At 41.3% G+C, this 25478-nt stretch overlaps 1 protein-coding gene and 1 pseudogene across 1 annotated transcript in view; both read left to right on the top strand.

Annotated features, from left to right (window-relative positions):
* The window catches only part of DRC7 (dynein regulatory complex subunit 7), a 44319-nt gene that overhangs the window by 14273 nt on the left and 4568 nt on the right, over positions 1 to 25478 (top strand). The window contains 13 exon segments of the mRNA XM_043988034.1: positions 1 to 128; positions 764 to 982; positions 7635 to 7766; positions 12080 to 12152; positions 13287 to 13415; positions 16856 to 16984; positions 20079 to 20299; positions 22308 to 22523; positions 23132 to 23197; positions 23200 to 23229; positions 23231 to 23245; positions 25183 to 25211; positions 25213 to 25281. Coding sequence (XP_043843969.1) covers positions 1 to 128; positions 764 to 982; positions 7635 to 7766; positions 12080 to 12152; positions 13287 to 13415; positions 16856 to 16984; positions 20079 to 20299; positions 22308 to 22523; positions 23132 to 23197; positions 23200 to 23229; positions 23231 to 23245; positions 25183 to 25211; positions 25213 to 25281 — 1456 coding nt within the window.
* On the top strand, positions 9176 to 10013 carry LOC122743239 (annotated as a pseudogene).

Genomic DNA, 25478 nt, shown 5'->3' with positions numbered 1-25478 from the left:
AAAAGTACACAATCAAACCCCCAAGGGACCTGCGCAGCAAGTTTGAGCTTGCACAGGTAGCCAAGAAGGAGGCGGAAATTACGGCTGCAGAGGAGAAGAAACGGAAGGAAGAAGAAGAACGGCTCTTGGTGGGTCCCATGAGCTCCACAGGTGTGGTGCTTCCCGGGCACACTGATCAGGACACCTCAAGGAGGTGGTTATGCAGACAGGGAAAGGGGGTAACTTTTTGAGGTCACTCACCGGAGGAGTCTGGATCTGAATTCAGAGCTCTACCTTCTGGGTTGTTGGGGTTTTTTTCCTCTGAGTTTTAACTGCCTCTCTATCCACCTTCTCCCTTCCATCTACTAGAGAAATATGTTGTAAGTTGTCCTGGGTCTTTTGCTAGATAGGAAGGAATAATCTTCCAGACTACTGGGTAGTTTTCAAGGAATTGGCTCACAGGTGTTTCCTACCCATAAGAAAAGCCTAGGGGCAGCTACGTGGCACAGTGGATAAAGCCCTGGCCCTGGATTCAGGAGTACCTGAGTTCAAATCCAGCCTCAGACACTTGACACTTACTAGTTGTGTGACCCTGGGCAAGTCACTTAACCCCCATTGCCCAACAAAAAAAAAAAAAAGAAAAAAAAGCCTACCTTATTCTTATTGGCCACCAGATCCGTGTCTGACATGGGTAAGGGTGCCTAACATCCCTTGCACCCAGGTTGTCCCCTTCCTAGGCCCATAACACCAGCCACATTGTTGCTGACAGCTCCTCTCCTTTCAGGCACTTGATAAACCACCTCCAGACCCAATGCACGGTCTTCGGATCCATGCGTGGGTCCTTGTCCTGTGTGGAAGACGTGAGGTACCTGAGAGCTTCTTCATTGACCCATTCACTGCCCACAGCTACAGCACCCAAGATGAACATTTCCTTGGGATTGAAAGCATCTGGAATCATAAGAATTATTGGGTCAACATGCAGGATTGCTGGAATGGTTGCAAGGTACCACCCTAGGAGGGATAATAGGCATCCTTGCTGAAGACAAGCAAAAAACATAGGGAGTACATGATCTACTGGGGAAACTGGGAGTTATCTAAGGGGACAAAACATGCCTTTTCCGATGCCTAGACCTTAAGGTACAGAGAGATCTTTTAGTATATCCACCTGCCTTCAGGCAAAACTATATACCCAGAAAATCCTAAATCAAGGGAGGATAGATTAAATCTAACCAAATCCAAACAGGAGATAACATGACCTCCTTTAAATAAATAATAAATAAGATATTAAAATTTTTAAAAACATAACCTCCTTTTAACACCCATTTAAGCTTCTTGCCACATCTTTTCATCAAGGGACGTCTCTTAAATTGCAATTTTGTCCCATCTCTGTGTGATCTTTTCCAGGTAGATAGGGCAAACTGGCCACTACATTCTTTAAAAAAAACCATTCTGGCATTATTGTTAAGTTTTCCCCTAAGCTTAAATGACGACTAATTATTATATTTGAAAAGGTGATACCCAGTTAGAGTTAAGGTTTAAAAAACCATAAATACCAGGGGCAGCTAGGTGGCACAGTGGATAAAGCACTGGTCCTGGATTCAGGAGGACCTAAGTTCAAAGCTGGCCTCAGACACTTAACACTTACCAGCCATGTGACCCTGGGCAAGTCTCTTAACCCCCATTGCCTCTCAAAAAAACAAAAAATTATAAATACCTAGGTAAAATCAGATACTTTCTTCACTAATATTTAACTATCTTCAGCCATTGCTTAATCTGAACCTGACTATTCCCTCAAGCTTCAGGATATTGATACCTTCTAAATCACCTTTTTAAAAAGTTAAAAGCCAGGGGTGGCTAGGTGGCACAGTGGATAGAGCACCAGCCCTGGAGTCAGGGGGACCTGAGTTCAGATCCGGCCTCAGACACTTAACACTTACTAGCTGTGTGACCTTGGGCAAGTCACTTAACCCCAATTGCCTCACACACACAAAAAAAGAATGTGTAAATCAATGACAAAACAAAAAAAAAAAGTTAAAAGCCTCTTTTAGGAAAATAGGTATAGATATAGAGATATAGAAATAGATATAAATATTGATATATGTATATGATATATCCTATGAGGAAATCCATGTTTAGATTGAGCAATGGTCAAAAATAATTTAAAGTTAGTGAGAAGTATATCTAATTTTATCCAGATATTTATTTTAAAATTTTATTTTATTTGCAGTTTCCAATTCTCTGGCTTCCCTCCTCCTTCCCCAGCCATTGAGAAGGCAAGAAAAATGAAACCCATTATGAATATGTATAGTCATGCAAAATAAATATCTGCATTAGCTATGTTTCAAATACATTGCCTATGGATCAAAGAAAGAGGGAAAGGACACATATGCACAAACATATTTATATCAACTCTTTTTGTGGTGGCAAAGAATTGGAAACTGTTAGGGAACAGCTGAATAAGCTATGAAAACTTAGTTACTGTCATCAACACAATGATCCACCATAATTGCAAAGGACTCAAGTGAAACATACTGTCTACCTTCAGTAAGAAAGCTGGTAGAGCTAGAGTACAGATTGAAGCAGATTTTTTCCTCTTCCTTTTTTTTTCTTGTTATTTTTCTAGCTCTATAAAGTAATTCTTTGGTAGTTTGGTTGGCATGGCATGAAATAAGTAAATTAATTTAGGTGGTATTGTCATTTTTTTAGATTGACTTGACCTATCCATAGTCAATTCATGTTTCTCAAGTTATTTAGATTTGCCTCCATTTGTACAAAGAGTATTTTGTAATTGGATTCCTATGGTTCTTATGTGTGTCTTGGCAAAGAGAGACTCCTAAATATTTTATGTTGTCTGTAGTTATTTTAAATGGAATTTTTCTTTTTATCTCTTCCTGTTGAGTGTTGTTGGTAATATACAGAAATGCTGATGATCTACATAGGTTTATTTTATACACTACAATTTAGTTGTTAATTGTTTCAATTAGTTTTTAGTCGACTCTAAGTTTCACTAAGTAAACTATCATATTGTCATGGGGGAAATTGGTGGTGTGGGGGTCCTTATGTATTCCTCTTTAAAGAAATACACACAAATCCAATTACATACAAATCCTCTTGCACACAAATACAATTAGAATAAAATAATATTTTTATTTAAGCACTAGAGAAAGGAAACCTTGAGATGGGTCTCCAGGGGAGATAGTTCCAGAGATGTGGTTCTCTGATATACTTACCTCTCCGAACAGGAGAAAGACTTTTATAAATGGCAGATGGGGTGATCAGCTGACAATGGAAAGTTCCCTTTGGGGGTGGGAAAAGCTTGAGTGAAGGCTTGATTGAGAGGACTTCTGGAGTTATCTCTGCCCCCCTTGGCACCACTCAGGCAACAGTCATGCCTAATAGGATTATCTTCCTGAGGGTTGGGGGAGACTGGTCTGTGGGTCTGTCCTTTGGTTTAGCTTCTCAAGGAGAAGGTTCTTTGACTTTCCTCAGTAAACTTCTGAGGTACTTCAAGCCCATAACAATATCATCTTCAAAAAGTACATTTCCAGGGGCAACGAGGTGGTGAAGTGGATAAAGCATCAGCCCTGGATTCAGGAAGACCTAAATTCAAATGCAGCTTCAGACACTTGACATTTACTAGCTGTGTGAGCCTGGGCAAGTCACTTAACCCTAATTGCCCTGCAAAACAACAACAACAACAACAACAAAACAAAAAAGTGCATTTCCATATTATTTGCCTTTAATTTTTTATCTTATTATTATACCTAGCATTTCTTTTTTAAAATAGTATTTTATTTTATTTTTTCCCAATTACATGTAGAGTTTTCAACATTCATTTTTGTAAGATTTTGAGTTCGATCTGCATTCAGACTGTACCAGTTCTTTTTCTGGAGGTGGGCAGTATTTTTCATCATGAGACCTTTGAGATTATCTGTCTTGGATCTTTGTTTACTGAGAAGAGCCAAGTCTATCACACAATATTGCTGTCTCTGTATAAAGTTCTCCTGGTTCTGCTCACTTCCCTCAGCATCACTTTATGTAAGTCTTTCCAGATTTTTCTAAAATCTGCCTGCTCATCATTTCTTATAGCACAGTAGTATTCCATTACATTCATATACCACAACTTGTTCAGCCATTCCCCAATTGATGGGCAATCCCTCAATTTCCAGTTCTTTGCCACCACAAGGAGAGCTGCTATAAATGTTTTTTGTACAAATAGATCCTTCCCCTTTTTGTTTTTCTTAATATTGAACCAGTACTGCATTCCTAGGATAAATCCAAGCTGGCTGTAGTGCATGATCTTTGTGATATATTGCTATATCTCCTTGCTAGTATTTTATTTAAAATTTTTGGATTAATATTAATTAGGGAAATTGAAGGGGTTTTTTTGATCTCCCTGATTTATGTATCAAAACCATATTTGTGTCATGGAAGAATTTAGTAGGACTCCTTTACCTATTTTTTTTTCAAATGGTTTTTGTAGTGGAATTGTTCATTAAATGTGGTAGAATTCACTTGTAAATCCATCTAGTCCTGGGTTTTGTTTGTTTGTTTTTTTTTCTTAGGGAATTAATTTATAGCTTTTTCAGGTTTTTTTTGTAATATAGGGATGTTGAAGTATCCTATTCCTGTTCTGTTAATATGAGCAATTTATATTGTTGTAAATACTCATCCATTTCATTTAGATTGTCAGTTTTATTGGCATATAGTTAGGCAAAATAGCTTCCAATCATTGGTTTTGTTTCATCTTCACTGGTTGTAAATTCATTTTTCTTTTTTTATATGGTAATTTGGTTTTCCTTTTTTTTTCATTAGTCAAATTAGCCAATGGTTTGTCTACTTTATTGTTCCCCCCCCCAAAAAAAAATCAGCTCCTAGTTTTATTTACTAGTTTAATGGATTTTTTTACTTTAAATTTGTTAATCTCTCCTTTGGTTTTACAGAATTCCTATTTTGGTGTTTAATTGAGGATTTTTAATTTGTTGTTTTTCTGGGTTTGTTTGGGTTTTTTTTAGTTGTATGATTAATTCATTAATCTGCTCTTTCTCTCTTCTGCTGATGTAAGTACTTAGAGATATAAATTTTCCTCCCAAGTACTATTCTGGCTGCATCCCACAAATTTTGGTATATTTTCTCATTGTTGTCTTTATTTTTAATGAAATTATTGTTTCTATGATTTGTTTGTTGTCTCATCCATTCATTATTTTGTGAGGCAATTGGGGTTAAGTGACTTGCCCAGGGTCACACAGCTAGGAAGTGTTAAGTGTCTGAGGCCAGATATGAACTCAGGTCCTCCTGAATCCAGGGCTGGTGCTTTATCCACTGTGCCACCTAGCTGCCCCCTGTCCATTCTTTAGGATTAAATTATTTCATTTCCAATCAATGTTTAATCTATGCTTCAAAGGACCTTTATTAAATGTAATTTTCATTGTATCATGGTCAGAAAATGATGCATTTAATGTGTTTTTTCTGCATTTATTTGTGAATGTTTTATGCCTTAATACATGATCAATTTTGGTAAAGGTGCCATATACAGCTGAGAAATAGGTACACACTCTACTATTCCCATTCAGTTTTTGTTTGGGGAATTCAGCAGTGAATTCTTTTCATTTCTACTTTGCCCTCTTGTTCTAAGATATCTAGACATTTTTTCCTATAATTTCTTAAAATATGATGTCTAGGTTTTCATGGCTTTCAGTAATTCTTAAATTATCTCTCCTCAATCTATTTTTCAGGTCAATTGTTTTTCCTGTGCGATACTTCATACTTTGTTTTTCCTGTGAGATACTTTGACTTTGTTTTATTATTTCTTGATGTTTCATGGTGACATTAGCTTTTGCTTGACCAATTTTAATTTTTAAGGAGTATTTTCTTCAATGAAGTTTTATGCCTCTTTTACCATTTGGCCAACTCTGATTTTTTTGGGGGGGCAAGGAAATGACAGTTAAGTGAACTTGCCCAGGATCACACAGCTAATATGTGTCAAGTGTCTAAGGCCAGATTTGAAACTCAGGTCCTCCTGAATCCAGGGCCAGTGCTTTATCACTGTGCCACCCAGCTGTTCCCAATTCTGATTTTTAAGGAGTTAATTTCTTCAATAATTTTTGTGCCTCTTTTACCAAGCAGTTTATTATCTTTTCAAAACTTTCATGCATAGCTTACATTTCTTTTCCAATTTTTTCCTCTACTACTCTTATATGGGTTTTTAAATCTTTTTTTTTCTTTTTTAAAAAATCTCTTTCCTTCACTCTTGTAAGAATACTAGAAGATTGGTCATATGTCCAATCTGCATTTTCTTTGAGGTTTTCCTTGTAGATGTTCTTAAGTCATTGCCTTTTTTCTGATCTTGTGCTTCCTGACCTAGTATTCAGTCTTAGCCCCTAAGCACTTGGATGTTCCTTGCTGCTGCTGCTGCCACCACTGCCACAATCACAGGCAGCTGCCACTTCTGCCTGTTGCACTGCTGCTGCAGCCCTGTTTTGTTTTGGTTTTGACCAGTCCCCACCCCAGTGTCCACAGACCTCCATCTTCCTGACTTGCTCTGGGCTAGAAAAATAACTCACTTTGACTTTTTAATTGGCTTTCCCAAATCAGAAATTGATCTGGCATGTTTTCTAGGTTGTTTTGGAGGAGATGTGGTGGGTGAGTGAGGCAAACATGTTTCTTCTTATTCCACCATCTTGACTTAACCTCCTAGCTAGGTGTTGCTAGTTCTTTAAATCTTACTCTAAATTGAATACCACATTTTAAAATATAATAATTAATATATATGCACACAGAACTCTAATTGCAGCATTTTAGAGCTTCAGAATAGCTTGAAACCAAAAACCTTTATGGGCAGTTTTTTCTAGAGCCTTTAAGCTCTTGCTAATAGGAGTAACCTTTAACATTCTGCTATTTCAGAGTAAATGTCTTATTTGATCATCAAAACCCCTGGTTAACACTTTTACTCCTCTATTCCTCAAAACAAAGCTTTGGTCTGCATAAAGCCCATACAATGGGAACCTCCCTTCACACCTCCCCCGACTCTCTCTCTCTCTCTCTCTCTCTCTCTGTCCTCTCCAATCTCTCTTCCTCTCTTTCTCCTCTCCATCTCACTCTCTGAATCCCTCCTTTCTCTGTCTCCCTCTCTCTTCTTTCTTTTTCCTCTCTGTCTCTCCTGGTTGTCTATGTCTGTGTGTGTTTCTCTCTCTGTGTCTCTCTGTCTTCTTCTTTCTTTCTTCCCTGTCTCCAAGTCTAGTGTGCTGTGCACTGCACCACCCAGTTGTCTCTATTAAACAAAGTCTTCTCCTCATAAAAGGAACAGGGCAGAATAGCAGGGACTGTTGTTCTCTACTCAGATCCTCAGTTTTGCCAACTGCAATTTGATGGAGAGTTGGATGATCTGACCTGAGTGCCCTTTCTAGTTCTGCTATTTGATGTCCAGTTATCTCCTAATAATGTTGTCTCCTTTCTGCACTGCCTTGATTGTCCACATAGTTACTCTGGGTAGCTCTGAGCATGCTCAGAGCAGTACATGTTCTGCCAAAATTGGTTTAAATATAAATATATATATATGTTAAGTAACCTTTTCATGTTCTATTTAATATATTTTAAAGAATTAAGTCCTAACAGTTTGAGGTTAGTCGACACTCAGGATGTTTTTTCCTCCTTAGGATCTCACCTTTGACCTAGGGGATCCTGTGCGGTGGGAATTCTTGCTCTTGGGGACTGAGAAGCCTTACCTATCCCTGCATGAAGCAGAGGAAGAAGAGTACCTCGCAGAAGAAGATGATGTTGAAAATCTGGTAAGCAGGTGTGTGGGTATAGGTGTATATGTTAACTGTGTACATCCTCACTGTAGTCAAAGGAGGTGGCCACCAATGGAGTGTTGGTTCAAGTAAGACAAGCCTGAACCAACATTCCTCAACCTGAGTCTGGGGAACAAAATTATGGCTAAAGAGGACTATAAATAGAAATAATAGATCCTCAGAGATAGAAGAAAATCATTTTACTTATAGAGAAACTGAGTCCCAGAGAGGAGAAATAAAGAACTTGCCTATAATTATTACCTATAGGTAATAAGTGTAGCAGATATGGGACTAGAATCCTGAGCCTCCTTGGTACCAGTCATGCTCTTTTCATTATACCATGTGAAATTTAGGGTAGATAAAGCTCAGAAGGTCGGAGATGGAGATGAGCCCTTTTATACAAATATCACCTACTCTGTTCATTCCAGTAGTCCCTCAGCAGCCCAGTTAGTAAGGCTCCTTCAGTGGCTAACACAGTAAACACTTAATAAATGTTTGATTAATAAATGTTGATTCCATTTAATTGTTTCATTACAATAATACCATATAAGTTTTCATTATCATGCATGTGTTTTATGTCTCTCTTGTCCTTACTCTCTCCTCTTTTTCATATATCATGGTCTCATCCTTTTTTCTCTTACGATCGAATTACTTCTTCTCTATATGCCCATAGTGCTCCTTACAAGACTTACATCAAGTGTGATTTCAGAGCATTACCAACTTCATATAGGGTTTGAAGTCAGAAGATTTGGATTTGAATGCCAGCTCTGGAGAGAGAGAGAGAGAGAGAGATGATAGACAGACACACAGATAGATACATACATATATACATAGATTCATACATAGACAGTTACATAGATATATACATACATATATACATAGACAAACAGGCATATATACATATAATGAAAGATATATCCATGGACAGTTACATAGATACATACATACATATAAATATAGACAGATACATGCATGCATACATACATACATATATGCATAGAAAGAATCTACATAGTTATGTAGATATTACATACATATATACATAGACAAACAGTTGATAGAAAGAAAGAAAGAGAGAAAGAAAGAAAGAAGGAAGGAAGGAAAGAGAAAAAGATCTAGACAGAGAAAAACTGGCATATTAAAAGATAGAAAAATAGCTAGAGCATTTATTATATGCTTATTGTGTGCGGGTTCTTTTTTTCTAAGCCTTCAAGACCCTTACATTTTAATGATGGAAGGGACAAAACATAAGGCGGAGCTAAAAAACAATGAGTGGGGCTTCTACTTCTTTTTTTTTTAAGTGTCTGAGGCCGGATTTGAACTCAGGTACTCCTGACTCCAAGGCTGGTGCTCTATCCACTGCGCCACCTAGCTGCCCTGGAGCTTCTACTTCTAACAAACACCAAATGGCGGAAAACGCTGGTGCTGCAGGAGGAGCTGGAGGCCCCGGGGGGCCCCAGAGTCGGAGGCATAGGGGGCTTCCACGGTGGCTCCAGCAGTGGGAACCGAGGTCAAGGTCGGGGCTGCGGCCATGGGGCCCAAGGAGAAAAGGCCGAGGATAAGGAGTGGGTTCCTGTCACCAAGCTGGGCCGCCTCGTCAAGGACATGAAGATCAAGTCTTTGGAGGAGATCTATCTTTTCTCCCTTCCTATTAAGGAATCTGAGATCATAGATTTCTTCCTGGGGTCTTCATTGAAGGATGCGGTTCTGAAGATCATGCCTGTTCAGAAACAAACTAGAGCTGGACAACGTACCAGGTTCAAGGCTTTTGTGGCCATTGGCGACTACAATGGCCATGTTGGCTTGGGTGTCAGGTGTTCCAAGGAAGTAGCCACAGCTATTCATGGTGCTATCATTCTGTCCATCGTTCCGGTGAGACGTGGCTACTGGGGGAACAAGATTGGCAAGCCTCACACAGTGCCCTGTCACTGGGCACTGTGCACCGGTTTTGTTGTGCCTGATCCCCGCCCCTCAAGGGACTGGCATTGTCTCAGCTCCTGCGCCTAAGAAGCGCCTGATGGTGGCTGGAAGTAATGACTGCCACACTTCTGCAAGGGGCTGTACTGCCACTCTGGGCAACTTTGCTAAAGCTACTTTCCATGTCATCTCCAAAACATACAGCTCCCTAACCCCAGACCTGTGTTTACTAAGTCTCCCTATCAGGAATTCACTGACCATCTTGTGAAGACTCACACTCAGGTGTCTGTCCAGAGGTCCCAGGCAGCTGCTGTGGCAACCACATAAGATGTTTTTTTATAAACAATGAATAAACTGAACTATGCCTGCTCAAAACAAACAATACAAAACAAAATAAAACAAAACCAAAACAAAAGCAAACAAACAAACAAAAAAAACAATGACTGGGGAGGATGGAAGAAGGTTCTTCAGGTCCAGGAAATTCATTCTTGATCATGGAGAAGTCACCTAGGCACTCCAAGTTTCTGTTTCTTCATAAAATGAGAGGGGTTGTATTAACTGATATCCCAGGTCCCTTCTCTAAATCTCTTGAGTTTCAAATCTACTAATATAGTCCACAAGTTTGGGGCTACTAATTTTAGGTCAAGGCCGCCCCCTGCTGGCTGTAAGGTGTTATGCCTATGAAACCATTCATAGTCCATGGCCATCCGCTGCATTCCAGGCCTTCTGGGCTTTGACAACTCTGGAAGAGAAAGTGAACAACTCTGAGTCACTTAAATCCAATTCACCTGCAAGTCAGAACATCACCCCATGTCTTTGGTCCTCCTTGAAAATGAAGGACAAACAACAACATTGTAATTCATCCAATTAGAACAAGGAAACAAAGTCGATAGGGTTAGCTTTGTAGTCAGGAAATCCTGGATTCAAGTTCTGCAGTTTCCCTTCGTGAATCAGGCTCCCCACTTCCCTGAAATCACAAGTCTAGACCATCCCCCACAACTCCCAAAAAATCTTAACTTCATCAGGTGGAAAACTGAGCCAGGTGTGAATGGAATGACTGAAGCTCATCCTCCTGGTGGGAGATACGACTTGGGACAGATGCCCATGTACCAGAACCATAGATTTAGGACTTTAGAACTATTCTGGACCAACTCTCTCACTTAACAGAACAGAAAATCAAGGCCTTGACAAGTTAAGTGACTTAGAATCATAAATTTAGAACTCAAAAGACTTTAGACCAATCCCCTCATTTTACAGGTGAAGAAACTGAGGCTCAGGTTGTGAGTCAGGAACCTAATAAAAATAGCTGCCACTTGTCTAGTCTTTTTAGGGTTAGTTCTTGCACACTTAGTGGGAAGGGGGGGGGAAATCAGCTGCAACATAACAAAGACATGGATAGGGGCAGCTAGGTGGCGCAGTGGATAGAGCACCGGCCCTGGAGTCAGGAGTACCTGAGTTCAAATCTGGCCTCAGAAACTTAACACTTACTAGCTGTGTGACCCTGAGCAAGTCACTTAACCCCAATTGCCTCACTTAAAAAAAAAAAGACATGGATAAAATATAGGGTGGCCTCTCTAGCTGTGATCTTGGGCAAGTGACTTCACTTCCAAATGAACTCTGAGGACCCTTCCAGAGCTATATCTATGGTTCCTCTCTGAGCCTCAGTTTCTTCCTCTGTTAGACAAAAGGATTGGACTAGATAAGGGGTCCTCAATAATTTTTGTGTCATAAAACTTTTGAGAGTCTATTGAAGTATATGGAGCTATTCTAGAATACAGAGAGGGAAGGGAGGAAGAGGGAGAGAGAATAATATCTTTGCCCTTAGTCTCTCTATCTTTGACTAAAAAAGGATCTGCTGGGTCTGACCACCCAGAAAGAAGTCAACTCTTCTTCTACTTCTCATGTTCTAATATGCATTAAAATACATAGAAGTACAATGAAAACTATATTAAAATATAATTATCAAAAATATGTTAAAGGGCAGCTAGGTGATACAGTGGGTAGAGCACTGGCCCTGGATTCAGGAGGACCTGAGTTCAAATCTGGCCTCAGACACTTGACACTTACTAACTGTGTGACCCTGGGCAAGTCACTTAACCCCAATTGCCTCACCAAATATACATATATATATATATATATATATATACATATGTTCACAGACTTAAGAACCCTTAGATTAGATGATTTCTGAGATCCCTTCCTGCTCTGAATCCATCTTCCTTTGTTCCTAAGTTATTTCTCCTCTTTGCCATTTATTTGGGTTCCTCATGTGCAAGTGGAGCAGACTGAACTAGATGGTCCCTAAGGCCCCTTGCCCCTCTGAGTTTTCTGAGCCCAAACAATCCACCCAACTTGAAGGCCACCCTGGCTGAAATAACTTTCTTTTTCTGTAGGACAAAGAAGAAGATGAAAAGAACTTTGATATGCCCTGTTCTTGGGTGGAACAGATTAGCATAGCACCAAAAGGTATTTGATTTCTCAGTGACTGGCTGGTTTTACCTCCTCCGGCAAGTCTAGTTGCCTGGACTCCAACTAGTGTTAGAGGGACCATGGGGTCTCCGTGGTTGCTAGGGTGATGTTCTGTTTCAGTTCTGTCCCAGGCTCCTATCTTAAATCCAAAGTAGGTTTCCCTTCCATGTTTGCTGTCCCACCTGAAGGCAATTCTTCCCCTGTCATGCTTGCCTATGGAGGAAATTGAGGACAATAATTTGCTTATCACCATCAAGAATAATAGTCACATCCTTGCTCCAAGTATATCTGACACTGGAATCATCCAGAAAAATGCCAGCAGGCCCCCTGGAACTTTTCTAGAAACCCAGGCAAGCTTGTGCTAAGTGGAAGATGCTTTTCTAAATAGGGAGTCGTGGAGTAACCTTTTACTGTTGCCAAATTTCGCGACCCCCACATTCAGTCACATGACCCCATATGGAGTCTCAACCCACATTTTTAAGAAGCTTTGGTTTAAAGAACAGCAAATACATGTAGAAAATGTAAAGGGGATAAGGTGTGAGTATCCTGGAGAGGTAGGAAGGGAGCAGACTTGAAAGAACATTAAATGAACATTAAAGAATATTAAATATTCCCCAGGGTTTATTGAGCAGGAGGGATATGAGATGGTCAGCTGACCATCCAAGAGACTTAAAACTGAGGACATCAAAATCAAAGTTTTTTTTTTCACTAGGCAATAGTAAATAGTGTTATAAAAAAGTATTGGGTGGGGAGGAAACAGGGCTTGGAGGAGATACAAGACCTTCTTACTATGATCAATAATATAAGGAGTTGTATTAACTCCGTTTCGTATACAAGTACAAGGATACAGAAGGTCAGATGGCAGCAGGTGACTTTATTAAGATCTTTGAATTCTAGGATAAAGCCAATAGCACTTTCCATGGGTTCCTAGTTGGCTGAACAAGGTGGTTTCATCAAGCACCCTTCCTGCTCATTTTTCCCTTGTTTAACATCTGGGTTCTTTTCCCAATTTCTTAATTCCTAGAATCTCCTCTTGGCCCCAGGGAGTTTGACTCTGGTTGAGGAGGAGTACAAGGCCAGCCCAACTTCCACTAAGCTAACTGAAGGTGTCTTGCTTTGTCCTCCACCCAGATTTTGAGACCCGCTGTCCCGAAGGGAGGAAGGTGATCCAGTACAAGCAGGCCAAACTGGAGAAATGGACTCCATACCTGAACGGGAACGGGCTGGTATCTCGCCTCACCGTCTATGAGAATGTGGATTGTAAGGAGTGGGGATGGTGGGGAGGGGCAGGGAACTACCCTCGAATCATAGGACAAACCCCGTGTTCAAGGAGAAGTGAGGCCAGGGACAATGAGACCAGGGAACCTAAGCCTCTGGGAGGCAAGTAGACTCTGGAAATGCTAGGATACAGTCCAAAGAATAAGGAAGCAAACAATTCCATAAGCATTTATTAAGCACCTACTATGTGCCAGGCTCTGGGTTAAGCACTGGAGATGCAAATAAAAGCAAGAAAAATATTCCCTGACCTGAGCTCATGGGGGAGAAAAGATGGATGGATGGATGGACTGATAGATTAATGGATGGATGGACTGATGGATTAATGGATGAATGGATGGATGGATGGATGGATGGACTGATAGATTAATGGATGGATGGACTGATGGATTAATGGATGGATGGATGGATGGATGGATGGATGGATGGATGGATGGATGGATGGATGGATGGATGGATGAATGGATGAATGGATGGATAGATGGATGGATGGATAGATGGATGGACTGATGGACAGACAGACTTATGATATACATATGTCTCCCAGGCTATCTGCTTATGACCAGAACCCCCTTGGTACTGATCCAATGACACTGGCCTCCTTGCTATTCCTTAGACAATAACATTCCATCTCCCAAATCTGGACATTTTCACTGTCCATCCCCCCGTTCTTGGAATGTTCTCCTGCCTCCTGGCTTCCCCGGTTTCCTCCAAGTCTCAGCTAAAGTCCCACCCTCCACAAAAGACCTTTCCCAATCCCCTTTAATGCTGGTGTCTTCCTTCTGTTGACTGTCTCCAATTTATCTTGTTCAGTTTGCTTATAGATAACTATTCCCTTGTTGTCTCCTCCAGTAGACTGAGCTCCTTGAAGGCAGGGACTTTTGCCTTTTGCCTTTTCCTTTATCCCCAGAGCTTAGCACGGTGCCTGGTACATATATTCAATGTTATTTGATTGACTGACTAACTGTCTGGATCTCAGATTTCATAAGGAGACTCGTTTTCTGAATACTTGAGGACTGGAAGATGTATTAACAAAAGAAATAGTCTAGAATCCAGAGTACCTGTCTTCTATCCATGTCTCTGTCACTAACAGATTATGTGACCTGGTGCAAATCCCTTAACCCTGGGTCTGTCTTGACTCCAGGTACAATGTTCTTTCCATGCTTATAAACATACATAGATATATACATACACACAAACATGTATATACTTATATGCAAATATTTGTAAAAATCTACATATATATAGGCAGTTAGGTGGCACAGTGGATAGAGTGCTGGCCCCAGAGTCGGGAAGACTTGAGTTCAAATCTGGCCTTAGACACTTACTAGCTGTGTGACCCAGGGCAAATCATTTAACTCTATTTGCCTCAGTTTCCTCCTCTGCAGAAATGAACTGGAAAAGGAAAAAGCATACCACTCTAGTATCTCTATCAGGAAAACCCAAAAATGGGGTCATGAAGGGTTGGACAGACATAACTGACAAAACAGACAATATGTGTTAATATCCACATAAACATAGATGTGTAGAAATTTGCAAAACATAGGGATAGAGATGAAAACCAGACCTGTGATTTCATTGGTGTAGGGACCTTCCAATGAGATCAAAACCTTCTCCACAATTTATAATCTTAGAGAATTGTCTAGAACACTAAGAAATTAAAGGGCTTGCCAAGAGTCACGTGGTCTGTATGAACCCAGATATTCCTGGCTATGAGGCCAGCTCTCTATCCAAAGCTTATACAAATAAAATGCAAGGTAACCTTGGAAGAGAAAGCACTAGTATATGGGGGAAGGGCAGACAGGAGTGGCCAAGGAAGGCCTCCTCTACTCAGTAGCACTTGAACTGAGTCTCAAAGAAAAACCCGGGACTCCACAACATGAAGGCGGAAAGGGAGATGGGCATGTCCAGGCATGGGGAACAGCCAGTGCAGAAGCCCAGACACAGGAGATAGGCCAACATTATGTTTAGAAATACAAAATAGTCCAGTATAGATGCACCACGTGGAGGGGAGCAATATGTACAAAGACTAGAAAATATAAAAAGCAACCAAACTGTGAAGAACTTTAAATGCCAAACAGAGAAGTTGGCATCCAACCCTAAAGTTAACAAGGAACTACTGAAGTTTATTGAGTAGAGGTATGTGTGGGGGCAGGGAGAAAAGCAACAGGCTGGACCTAACTTTACGATAATAATTTTGGCAACTGAGTGAAGTGGAGAAAGAATTAAATCAAGGAAATATTGTGATAACGCAGCAGAAATCTTGATAAGGGCCTGAACTTAACTGGTGACTCTATGAGTAGAGAGAAGAGATGGATGGATAGAAAGATAGATAGATAGATAGATATATAGATAGATAGATAGATAGATAGATAGATAGATAGATAGATAGATGGATGGATGGATGGATGGATGGATGGATGGATGGATGGATGGATGGATGGATGGATAGATAGATGATAGATAGATAGATAGATAGATAGATAGATAGATAGATAGATAGATAGATAGATGGATGGATAGATAGACAGATAGATAGATAGATGATAGATAACAGGGATGGATGGGTGAATGGATGGATGGATAGATAGGTGAATTTGTATATGGGTGGATTTACAAATGGATGGATAGACAGGCAGACAGAAACTGATAGGCAGGCAGAGAGAGAGAGAGAGAGAGAGAGAGAGAGAGAAATACAAGTGACCTTGAAAAGACAGAAATAACACGGTTTTACGATTGATTGACTATGTTGGCCAAGTGAGAGTGAGTCCAAGATGAAGAGCTGACACTGGGTGACTAGAAAGATGATGATATTCTCAACAGTAAAAGAGAAGTTTGAAAGAGGAACAGTTTGGGAAGGGGAAGAATAAGCTCTGTTTTGGACAGGTTATGTGCCTATATGATATCCAGTTTGAGAGGTCCAAAATGCAGTTTGTGATTCAGGACAGGATCTAAAGAGAGGGTCTCAAGCTGAATATACACATCTGGAAGTCATTTTTATAGACATGGCAATTAAATCTATGGGAGCTGATCAGGTCACCAAATTAGAAAGTATGGAGAGAAAAGAGAAGCAGACCCAGTTCAGAGTCTTGGGAAACACCCACATTTAGGGGACGTCACATGTAAGATGACCCAACAAAGAGCACTGAGAAGAAGCAGTCAAACAGGTAGGAGGAGAGCATTGGATCTAGAATCAAAAGAAACCCGAATTTGAATCCCACCTTTGACATTTACTAGCTCTGTGATCCTGAACAAGTCTTTTACACTCTCTAAGCCTGGATTTCTTTATCTGTAAAATGGAAATAACAAAAACAATAACTATGGTACCTACCTCTTCATTAAAGTTATTATAAGATTTAAATGAGATAATATACGTGCTGCTTCTAAATCATATGTCACCTATTACTATTATCCTCTCTGATCAGGTCGCAAAGTTGTGGAGGTGAAAGAGTGGTACAAAAACCGGGAAGACTTGTTAGAGATGAGACAAGTAGATAAAGTCTTGAATTGGACCACCGAATACTTCAAGCCAGGGCATTTCCTGGCCCTGAGAGGTACACAACTCTGTTCAACCACATCAGAGCCGTTAGAAGCTCAAGGCTTATAGGGTACTCAAAGGTCATCTCGTTTCTTTAAAATCTTCCTAACCAGGGGCAGCTAGGTGGTGCAGTGGATAAAGCACCGGCCCTGGATTCAGGAGTACCTGAGTTCAAATCCGGCCTCAGACACTTAACACTTACTAGCTGTGTGACCCTGGGCAAGTCACTTAACCCCAATTGCCTTACCGAAGGAAAAAAAAAATCTTCCTAACCAGGGATCCAAGGACCCTCAAAGAGCAGTTATCAAATAGGGACACAGTGAAAGAGGCAAAAATAAAGAAAGATGGAATATTTACCTTCATGACCTTGGACAAGTCTGTTCCTCTCTCTCTGGGCCTCAGTTTCTTCATTTGTTGAACCAAATGCCCACTACTCTGGTCTTTTCTGACTCTAAAATAGCATGATATTTGTTCCTTACATGACAAGGTCTTGAGTGCCTTCTTACCATCCTAGTAGACTTATTCTAAATATGACCCAGTTTTTTAATATCCTTTCTAAAATACATTATCTAGAACCAGATATGGTATTCTAGATGTGGTCAAGCCAAGACAGAACAGAGTGGAACTTTCCATACAGAGATTGCATTCTCCACTAATTTGTTGTTGTTGTTGGGTCATTTCAGTCATGTCTGACTCTTCATGACCCAATTTTGGGATTTTCTTGGCAAAGATACTGGAGCAGTTTGCCATTTCCTTCTCCAGATCATGTTTTTACAGATGAGGAAAGTGAGGCAAACAAGGCTAAGTGACTTGCCCAGGGTCATGCAGCTAGTAAGTGTCTAAAGTCGGATTTGAACTCATGAAGATGAGTATTCCTGATTCCAAGCCCAGTGCACTATCCACTGTGCCACTTAGCTTCCCAATCTCCATTAATACATATACTCTATTAAATATTATATACATGTATATAGCATAAAATATATACTCCATTAATGCATCCTGACCTCTCATTAGCTCTTTTGGCTGCTGCCACATCATACTGCTTATTCATTTTGAACTTGCTTTCTACTAAGACCCCCAAGTCTTTTGCACTTTGGACTGCTAAGACAGGTCTTATCCATTCTGTAGCCTTGTCACAGTCTTAAGAATCTCTACCATGACCTGAGAAGCAGGAGCTCTTTCCTCTGACCCATGAATCAAATCTGATCCTGGGGACCTGACCCAGCAGGTTCATTGCTGAGAGGACACCGGGGACTATTGTGTTCCTGTTGTATCACTTTGACTCTCTCTAGAACCATCCCTAAATATACTCATGATAAAACTCATGTCTAAGTATCTCCAAATGGGGGTAGCACAGTTCCCATCTCCCATATAGGCATTAGAGATTGTTAATGTATATTGGAAGTAGGGTGGTCTTTATTACACTCTATGGAAAATGCATAATATGCAAAGGACACAGAAGCAATACAGAAACACAGAAAGTACTCAAATGGCCCATTAGACTCCATCTGAAGGGTAAACACTCTTTGGAGGATACTAAACAAAAAATTCCCTTGCCAATGACTGTGTTGCTATGCAACTCATAGCAATGGAAAGACGAGGTAGCAGCATAGCTATGGCTCCTGTTAACTAACCATGGGGGTCATGCTAACAATCCTCTTCCTTCTTCTCTGGTGTAGAAACTTCTCCTTCTAGAAGACCAGTACTCTAGCTTCTCAACTCAGGATTTCTCCAACTTGGGATTATTAATCCATATGACCATTCCTCAAATCCCCCCTCCTCTACACAAGAGTTTGGGGCTCACAAAATTGTCCATTAACCACCTCCTTGCTCAAAACAGACCCAGACAAGTCTACTTCTGCCATGTATTTCTGCTGCAAGTCCTAATTAATTGCCCTGGCAGTGGAAGTGTAAGGATGGAGAGGAGAGTAATCCCTTACTATTTGTCCTCCCACCCCCAGCTCTTCCTCTGCCTTTAGCTCTACTCCACAAGACCATGTCAGAGGATAATGCAAAGAGGGAGTCTTGGAGGAGGCACTGCCAACTCATTTTATACAAAACAAGAAAGGAGATATGGCACTTCTATATGAGTCGAACCCCCCTGATTCCCACGTGCCAAACATATGGGAAGCAGCCTCTGTTCCTGGGGACCAAATAGAAGAGTTCCCTGTGTTCTCTCCATAAGCATCAATGAAACAAGGCTCTCCTCCATGGGGAGATGCCTTTCAGATGCCTCCAAGCAAAGCACCATGCCTTATAATTTCATCACGTGGGTCAGCAGAATTCGTGATCAACCCCCTTTCCATATCTGTAGCTCCCAATATCCTAATTCTGAGGTTGGTGCACACCCCATGTAGATTTGGGTAGCTCCCTCTATCTTTAAAGAATTCCCAGGTATCTGAGTTCTGAATCTGGTGCAATTGATGACTCAGAGCCCAAGGTTAATAATAATGTATTTGAATCCTTCCTCCTGCTCCCCACCCCTAAGAAGTTTCCACGGTAGTTAAAAAGAAGCTGTCAGGGGCAGCTAGATGGCGCAGCAGATAGAGCACCAGCCCTGGAGTCAGGAGTACCTGAGTTCAAGTCTGACCTCAGACACTTAACACACTTACTGGCTGTGTGACCCTGGGCAAGTCACTTAACCCCAATTGCCTCACTAAAAAAAAAAAAAAAAGAAGAAGAAGAAGCTGTCAAATATTTTTAAAAACCATAAAAGCCACCAGCAATAAGGTTAAATGCTGTCTGCAACAAGATTCCCCAGAATCTCAGGAACCCCCTACCAAAGTTCAAAACCCTGCCTTGATACTCTTCCAGTCCAATGGGTCACAGCTGACCTCCACATCAATCCCTGGGTGGGAGATGGGGGCAGGGGAGGTAGAGGCAAAGTTAATTTAAACAGCCCCAGATCTGCATCAGAACTTTTTCATTCTCCAGTCCCGTTTTGTTGTGTGGGAGTGAAAGGAGTTAACTCAGACTCCCCCTGGTCCACCAGGATATCCTGGCCCCTAGCACTAGGTCTTCCAAGCAAAGGTCCTAGGAAGAAGTGAACCACTATCTGAGCAGGGAGGCCTCTGACAGTAACCGTGACATCTCAATTCTTCCCCTCTTAGTGCATATCTACAAGAGCATGGTGCCAGAGACAGAGCGCACAATGGAATTCTACCATACAGCCAGAGTGGATGGCCTCGTGAAGAGATCCGAGACCCCGCGGTCTATGACTGAGTACTATGAAGGGAGGCCAGATTTCCTTGTCTACCGACATGTTGATTACGGTCCCCGCCTGAAGAAATTTAGCATCAACAGTGCGGATTCAAACCCTCGGCCCATGTTGGTAGGAGCTTCCTTTAGGCCTGTAGCATGCTGTTTTCCCTTGCCTTTGAGCCTATCGCATTGTTAATTGTGTTAGCGATGATGATGATCGTTATAATGACCCTGATATTGATGATTTTAACACAGTGTAGCATGATAGAGGGCTTTGGAAGACCTAAGTTAGAGTCTTGGTTCTGCCACATGCTAGCAACCTTGGGCAAAAAGTCAAACTTTCTGAGTCTCAGCAAAATTGCTTGCATTAACTACCTGAGGTTCTAGATTTAAAATCAGAAGGGACCTTAAAAGTTATCTAGTCCGGGGCAGCTAGATGGCACAGTGGATAGAAGCACTGGCCCTGGAGTCAGGAGTACCTGAGTTCAAATCCGGCCTCAGACACTTAACACTTACTAGCTGTGTGACCCTGGGCAAGTCACTTAACCCCAATTGCCTCACTAAAAAAAAAAAAAAAAAAAAAAAAAAAGTTATCTAGTCCAACCTCCTTTGTTTTAAAGATGAGGAATCAAGACCCAAAGAGGAGAGGTGATTTGCCCAAGGTGACACAGCTAGTGTATAGCAGGCTTAAAATCACAGTCCCCCAACTCCAGAGTTATCTTTCTTTCCATTATTTTACCCTACCTTCATTCCCTCCTATTGTACATCTAGTCAAATTCCCATTGTATGTCTACTCATGGACAGCTGGGGCATCTGAGGGGGTGGGGTGCCATAGTGCATAGAGCACCAGATCTGGATCAGAAGGATGTGAGTTCAAATCTGACTTCAGACACTTATTAGCTTTGTGACCCTGGGCAAGTCACTTAACTCTGTTTACCTCAATTCCTCATCTGTAAAATGAGCTGAAAAATGGAATGGCAAACCACTCCAGTATCTTTGCCAAGAAAAACCCCAAACAGGGTCATGAAGAGTCAAACAATACTGAAATTGAATAACAATAGTTAAGCTAATGTTTATATAGTCAGTCTCAAAACTGTGCTTACTCCCCCCTTTTCTTTTCTGCAATTTTGCTCCCATCATTGCAGAAGCCACATGAAACTGAGCAAGCCATTTTAATTTTTTCTTTGTTTGATGGTCTTTCAAAGTCAAATATCATCACCAAGTGACTAGCCTCCTGGTGAAGAATGTTTTTTCTAGGATGGTTCTTGGAAAGTAGACTGCATAGGACTGTTGTGATGAAGGTGCTTTATAAGATGCTATAGGACAACTAGGTGGCACTGGCCCTGGATTCAGGAGGACCTGAGTTCAAATCCAGCCTCAGACACTTGACACTAGCTATGTGACCCTGGGCAAGTCACTTAACCCTCATTGCCCCACAAAAAAAAAAAAATATATATATATATATACATATATATATATATATATATACATAAATCTTCATAATAGATCCCAGAAAATGGGGTGCCAATCATTATTATTAATATTATTAAGTGTAAATTAAAATATGGTTCCTGACACTTGCCCTCGTCAGGCACTCACATCAACATTTGAAGTGGACCAGATTGAAGGGACTACAGTGGTCTGGGCAAAGACTAGGATTTTCTACCACCAACTGCCATTCTGATCCCTTAACCCACAATGACCCAAGCCATCTCTCCTTGACTTCTGGTACCTTTTTGTTGTTCAGTTGTTTCAGTTATGTACAACTCTTTGTGATGCCATTTGGGGTTTTCTTGGCAAAGATACTAGAATTGTTTGCATTTCCTTCTTCAGCTAGTACCTACCTTGACACTATCAGTTTCTTCTCTACACCTTTGACAAAATGAAAGAAGAGGAAAATGGGGGTGAGAGAAAGTCCAAGGAAAATAAAAGCAATGTGTCTTTTAAGTAGCTGATTAGATTTTGACACACACCCCCTACTAAAGGGCTCTCCCTAAATTTTTCCTCTTTCCAAAAACTCCAGCTCTCATCTTCCAAGCATCACACCAAATTTCTTGAAAGGATGCAGAGAAATAAGCAACAATTGTTCCAGCTACTATCCTTTCCACGATTTCCCACACTCTAGTTTCTTCCCCTAGAAAATCACAGAACGATTCAACCGAAACCTTGAAAAGCTGGCAGATGATGATGTAGCTGAGCGCATATTTGTGGTCTCTGATGAGCGGATTCAACTTCGGTACCACTGCAGGGATGATTACATCACCACCTCAAAGCGGGAGTTCTTAAAAAGGAATGATGTGGACAACAAAGGGAACAAGATCATCATGACTCCAGACATGTGTATTTCTTATGAGGTAGGGAAATAGGCAGACAGATGGGCAGGTAGGTCAGGTAAGCAAGTAGACCATACCTTCCTTCTCTGGTGATTCTGTCTGGGCTAGCTCCTAAGTATAAACAGAATCTTGAAGTTCAGACCTGGCCAGTTCATTCTGTCTTCTTCTTGGGGATGAGAGCAGGCATGATATACCCTTTTTTCTCTTTCAGAGTAAAGCCCTACAGAATCACAACCAAGAAATATTCACAGTGCCTCAACCTCTTGTCCAGCTTCTTTCCTGAGGAGCTCAAGGGCTATCATGTAAATTATGTCACCCACCTTAATTTTAACCCAGCAAGAGACCACTTAGATAAGCCATCCAGGCACCTCCACCTTAATGGGCATGCATTTCAATCACAGGAGTAGTGAGGAGATGAAAGCACAGATGCCTCCCTTAAATCATCCCAGGAATTCCCACCTGGTGGAGCTACCATTTGCGTCATCCTATACATCAGCACTGAGAATGAGGGCTGGGACAGAAGACACCAACGTCACATGAGAGCAAGAGTGACATAACTCAGAGCTATCCTAGGCTGACCTGAGCCTAGAATCTTCATAGCTTTCTCATCACCACTACTAGAATTCCAGGTAGACCCCGGGAGCCACACCAAGAAGTTGCTCTTCCAGTGCGAGATGCAGATGCGACTTAAAGAATGAAGAAGCGGATGTCCAAACACCAAGTGTGGGGAATCTGAAAAGGAGGTATCATGGGTCAAACCTAATTGGGAGGGAGCGAGGGGGGGGAGGGGGGGAGGCATGGGCCTTCATCCGGGGGGGGCTCATGGGGCGTTAAGGTATATACATAAAGAACTTCAGAATATTAGGGTCTAAAATCGGTCATAGTTGCTCATCCTTAATTTTTTTTTCCAAAAAGGACCACATGACATCATAGATGATATCTTGGCTTCCTCATTAATTAGGATTTAAGCGAGGCAGAGCTGTGGACCTCTAGGAGAATGGCTTTCTGGGGAAGCCTATGGACCCCTTTTCAGATTTATGTTTTTGTTGCCTATATTCCAAATGTAGGGGAAAGCTAAATTTCATTCAGATGTGAAAATAAAGATGTCATTTCCCCCCCTAGTTCACAGACCACTGAAATCTCTTCGTGGATCTCAGGTTAAGAACTTAAAAGAAACCTCAACACAAAGAATGTCAGAGAATATGCTAGAAGGAACCTTTGAATGTAGAATGTCAGAGCTCAATACCATAAGACTTAGAACTGGAAAGAGAATGTAAAGAACACTGAAACACAAAATATTAGAACGGGAAATGACTTTAGAAATCACCTGATCCAGCCAACCCATTTCTGTTACAGATGAGGAAACAGACCACAAGAGATGAAGTGATTTGTTCAATTTTACCTAGAAAGTAGTGACAAGGTCAGGACTAGAATCCAAGACTCCTGAACCTCCATCTAGTATTTTACCATGACACCTTATCATCTCTCCAGCTCTCCATCAGTTGTCCTAACCTTCTATTCTTCTCTGCTCCCTTGCTCGTCAACAGCTTGTACCATTGAAAATGCCCCCCTCGGGGAAGCTAGGTGGCACAGTGGATAGAGCACCAGCCCTGGAGTCAGGAGGACCTGAGTTCAAATCCAGCCTCCAGATAATTGACACTGACTAGCTGTGTGACCCTGGGCAAGTCACTTAACCCCAATTGCCTCACAAAAAAAATGCCCCCCTCATAGCACCTTCTACTCAATCTCTGTCTCTCCTTTGACTAAATTAATTCATGTACTTGAACCAGCTTCTCTCCTCTTTTCTGCTAAACTGTGCCTCTAAATTACTCCCCCTCCCAAAGACCTCTACTTTCGGAAGTTTTTCAGGGTTAACTGAAATGGCCACTTCTCAAAAAAAAGAAAAGAAAAAGAAAAAGACTCCACATAACTCTGAGTTCACTAAACCAAAAGGGCCCCAGAGGAACATACCATGAAGCATACCTACCTCCTCTCAGCAGAGAGGTGGGAAGATTACTTAGGCAGAATGCTGCATACATGTCAAATGTATTTCTGCTTAACCATTTTTTTTCTGAATTACACTGGAGAGCTCAGTTCCTCCCATGGAGGTAGAAAGGGGAACATTTCCAGAAATGTAAAAAACCAAAGTATCAGATTTATTTTTTAAAAAAACCCTCTTAGATACCTGAAAGATGCTTGAGTAATCCATTGATGAAATTGTAGAAAACTCCTACATAGAATGATGGTGCTTTCTTCTATGGAGATGACACATGATTTATAAAGAGTCACTTTCATATAAAATTGCCTGGTGGCATTATGGGAGAGTTGTTTATATAGGGAATAGACTCTCCCTCTACCACTCTTTACCTTTCCAGGTGTGCTAGCACCTGAAATGTGACCCGTCTATCTATCTGGTCTCTATAACGAGAAGCTCTATGGTTACGATTAGGGCTATCATGGATGATGAGTCATACGTGACAAACCACCGCAACCTTAACAATTACAGAGGAAGCCACATCCCATAATACCAAGCTGTTTTTACAACCAAAGGGCAACCAGGGTAGGTTGTGACATGGTGCCCAGATGTGGTCTCCCTCTTCAACTCCCCATAAAGCCTAGGCATATAGAGGAGCCAGACCACTGATCTGAATGTCTCAGTAGGTTTTATGTTTCCAAAAAGGTCCTAGAGATTCTGAAGATCGGGAGGAGGAGAAGATACTCATAACCTGACCATCTCCATCTATGACACCAAGAGGAATGAGAAGAGCAAGGAGCAACCGTGAAGCCCTGGAGGGTGGCAGGTTGAGGGTAGGCAGGGTGCCTTCGACCCCCCCCTCCCCAATAGAATGATCAATTGCCTTCATCAGTCACTCGTTCATTCAATGGAATTGGTATTTCAGGAGTGACCAGGGACTGTAAACCCCCAGGCTTCCTTTCCAAATGTCCCTGAGGTCTATGCACCTAGCCATGGACATG

Source organism: Dromiciops gliroides, chromosome 2, assembly GCF_019393635.1.
Source record: "Dromiciops gliroides isolate mDroGli1 chromosome 2, mDroGli1.pri, whole genome shotgun sequence".
Taxonomy (NCBI): Eukaryota; Metazoa; Chordata; class Mammalia; order Microbiotheria; family Microbiotheriidae; genus Dromiciops; species Dromiciops gliroides.
The sequence above is the reverse complement of the archived record's forward strand: the minus strand, read 5'-3'. Positions and strand labels throughout refer to the sequence as shown.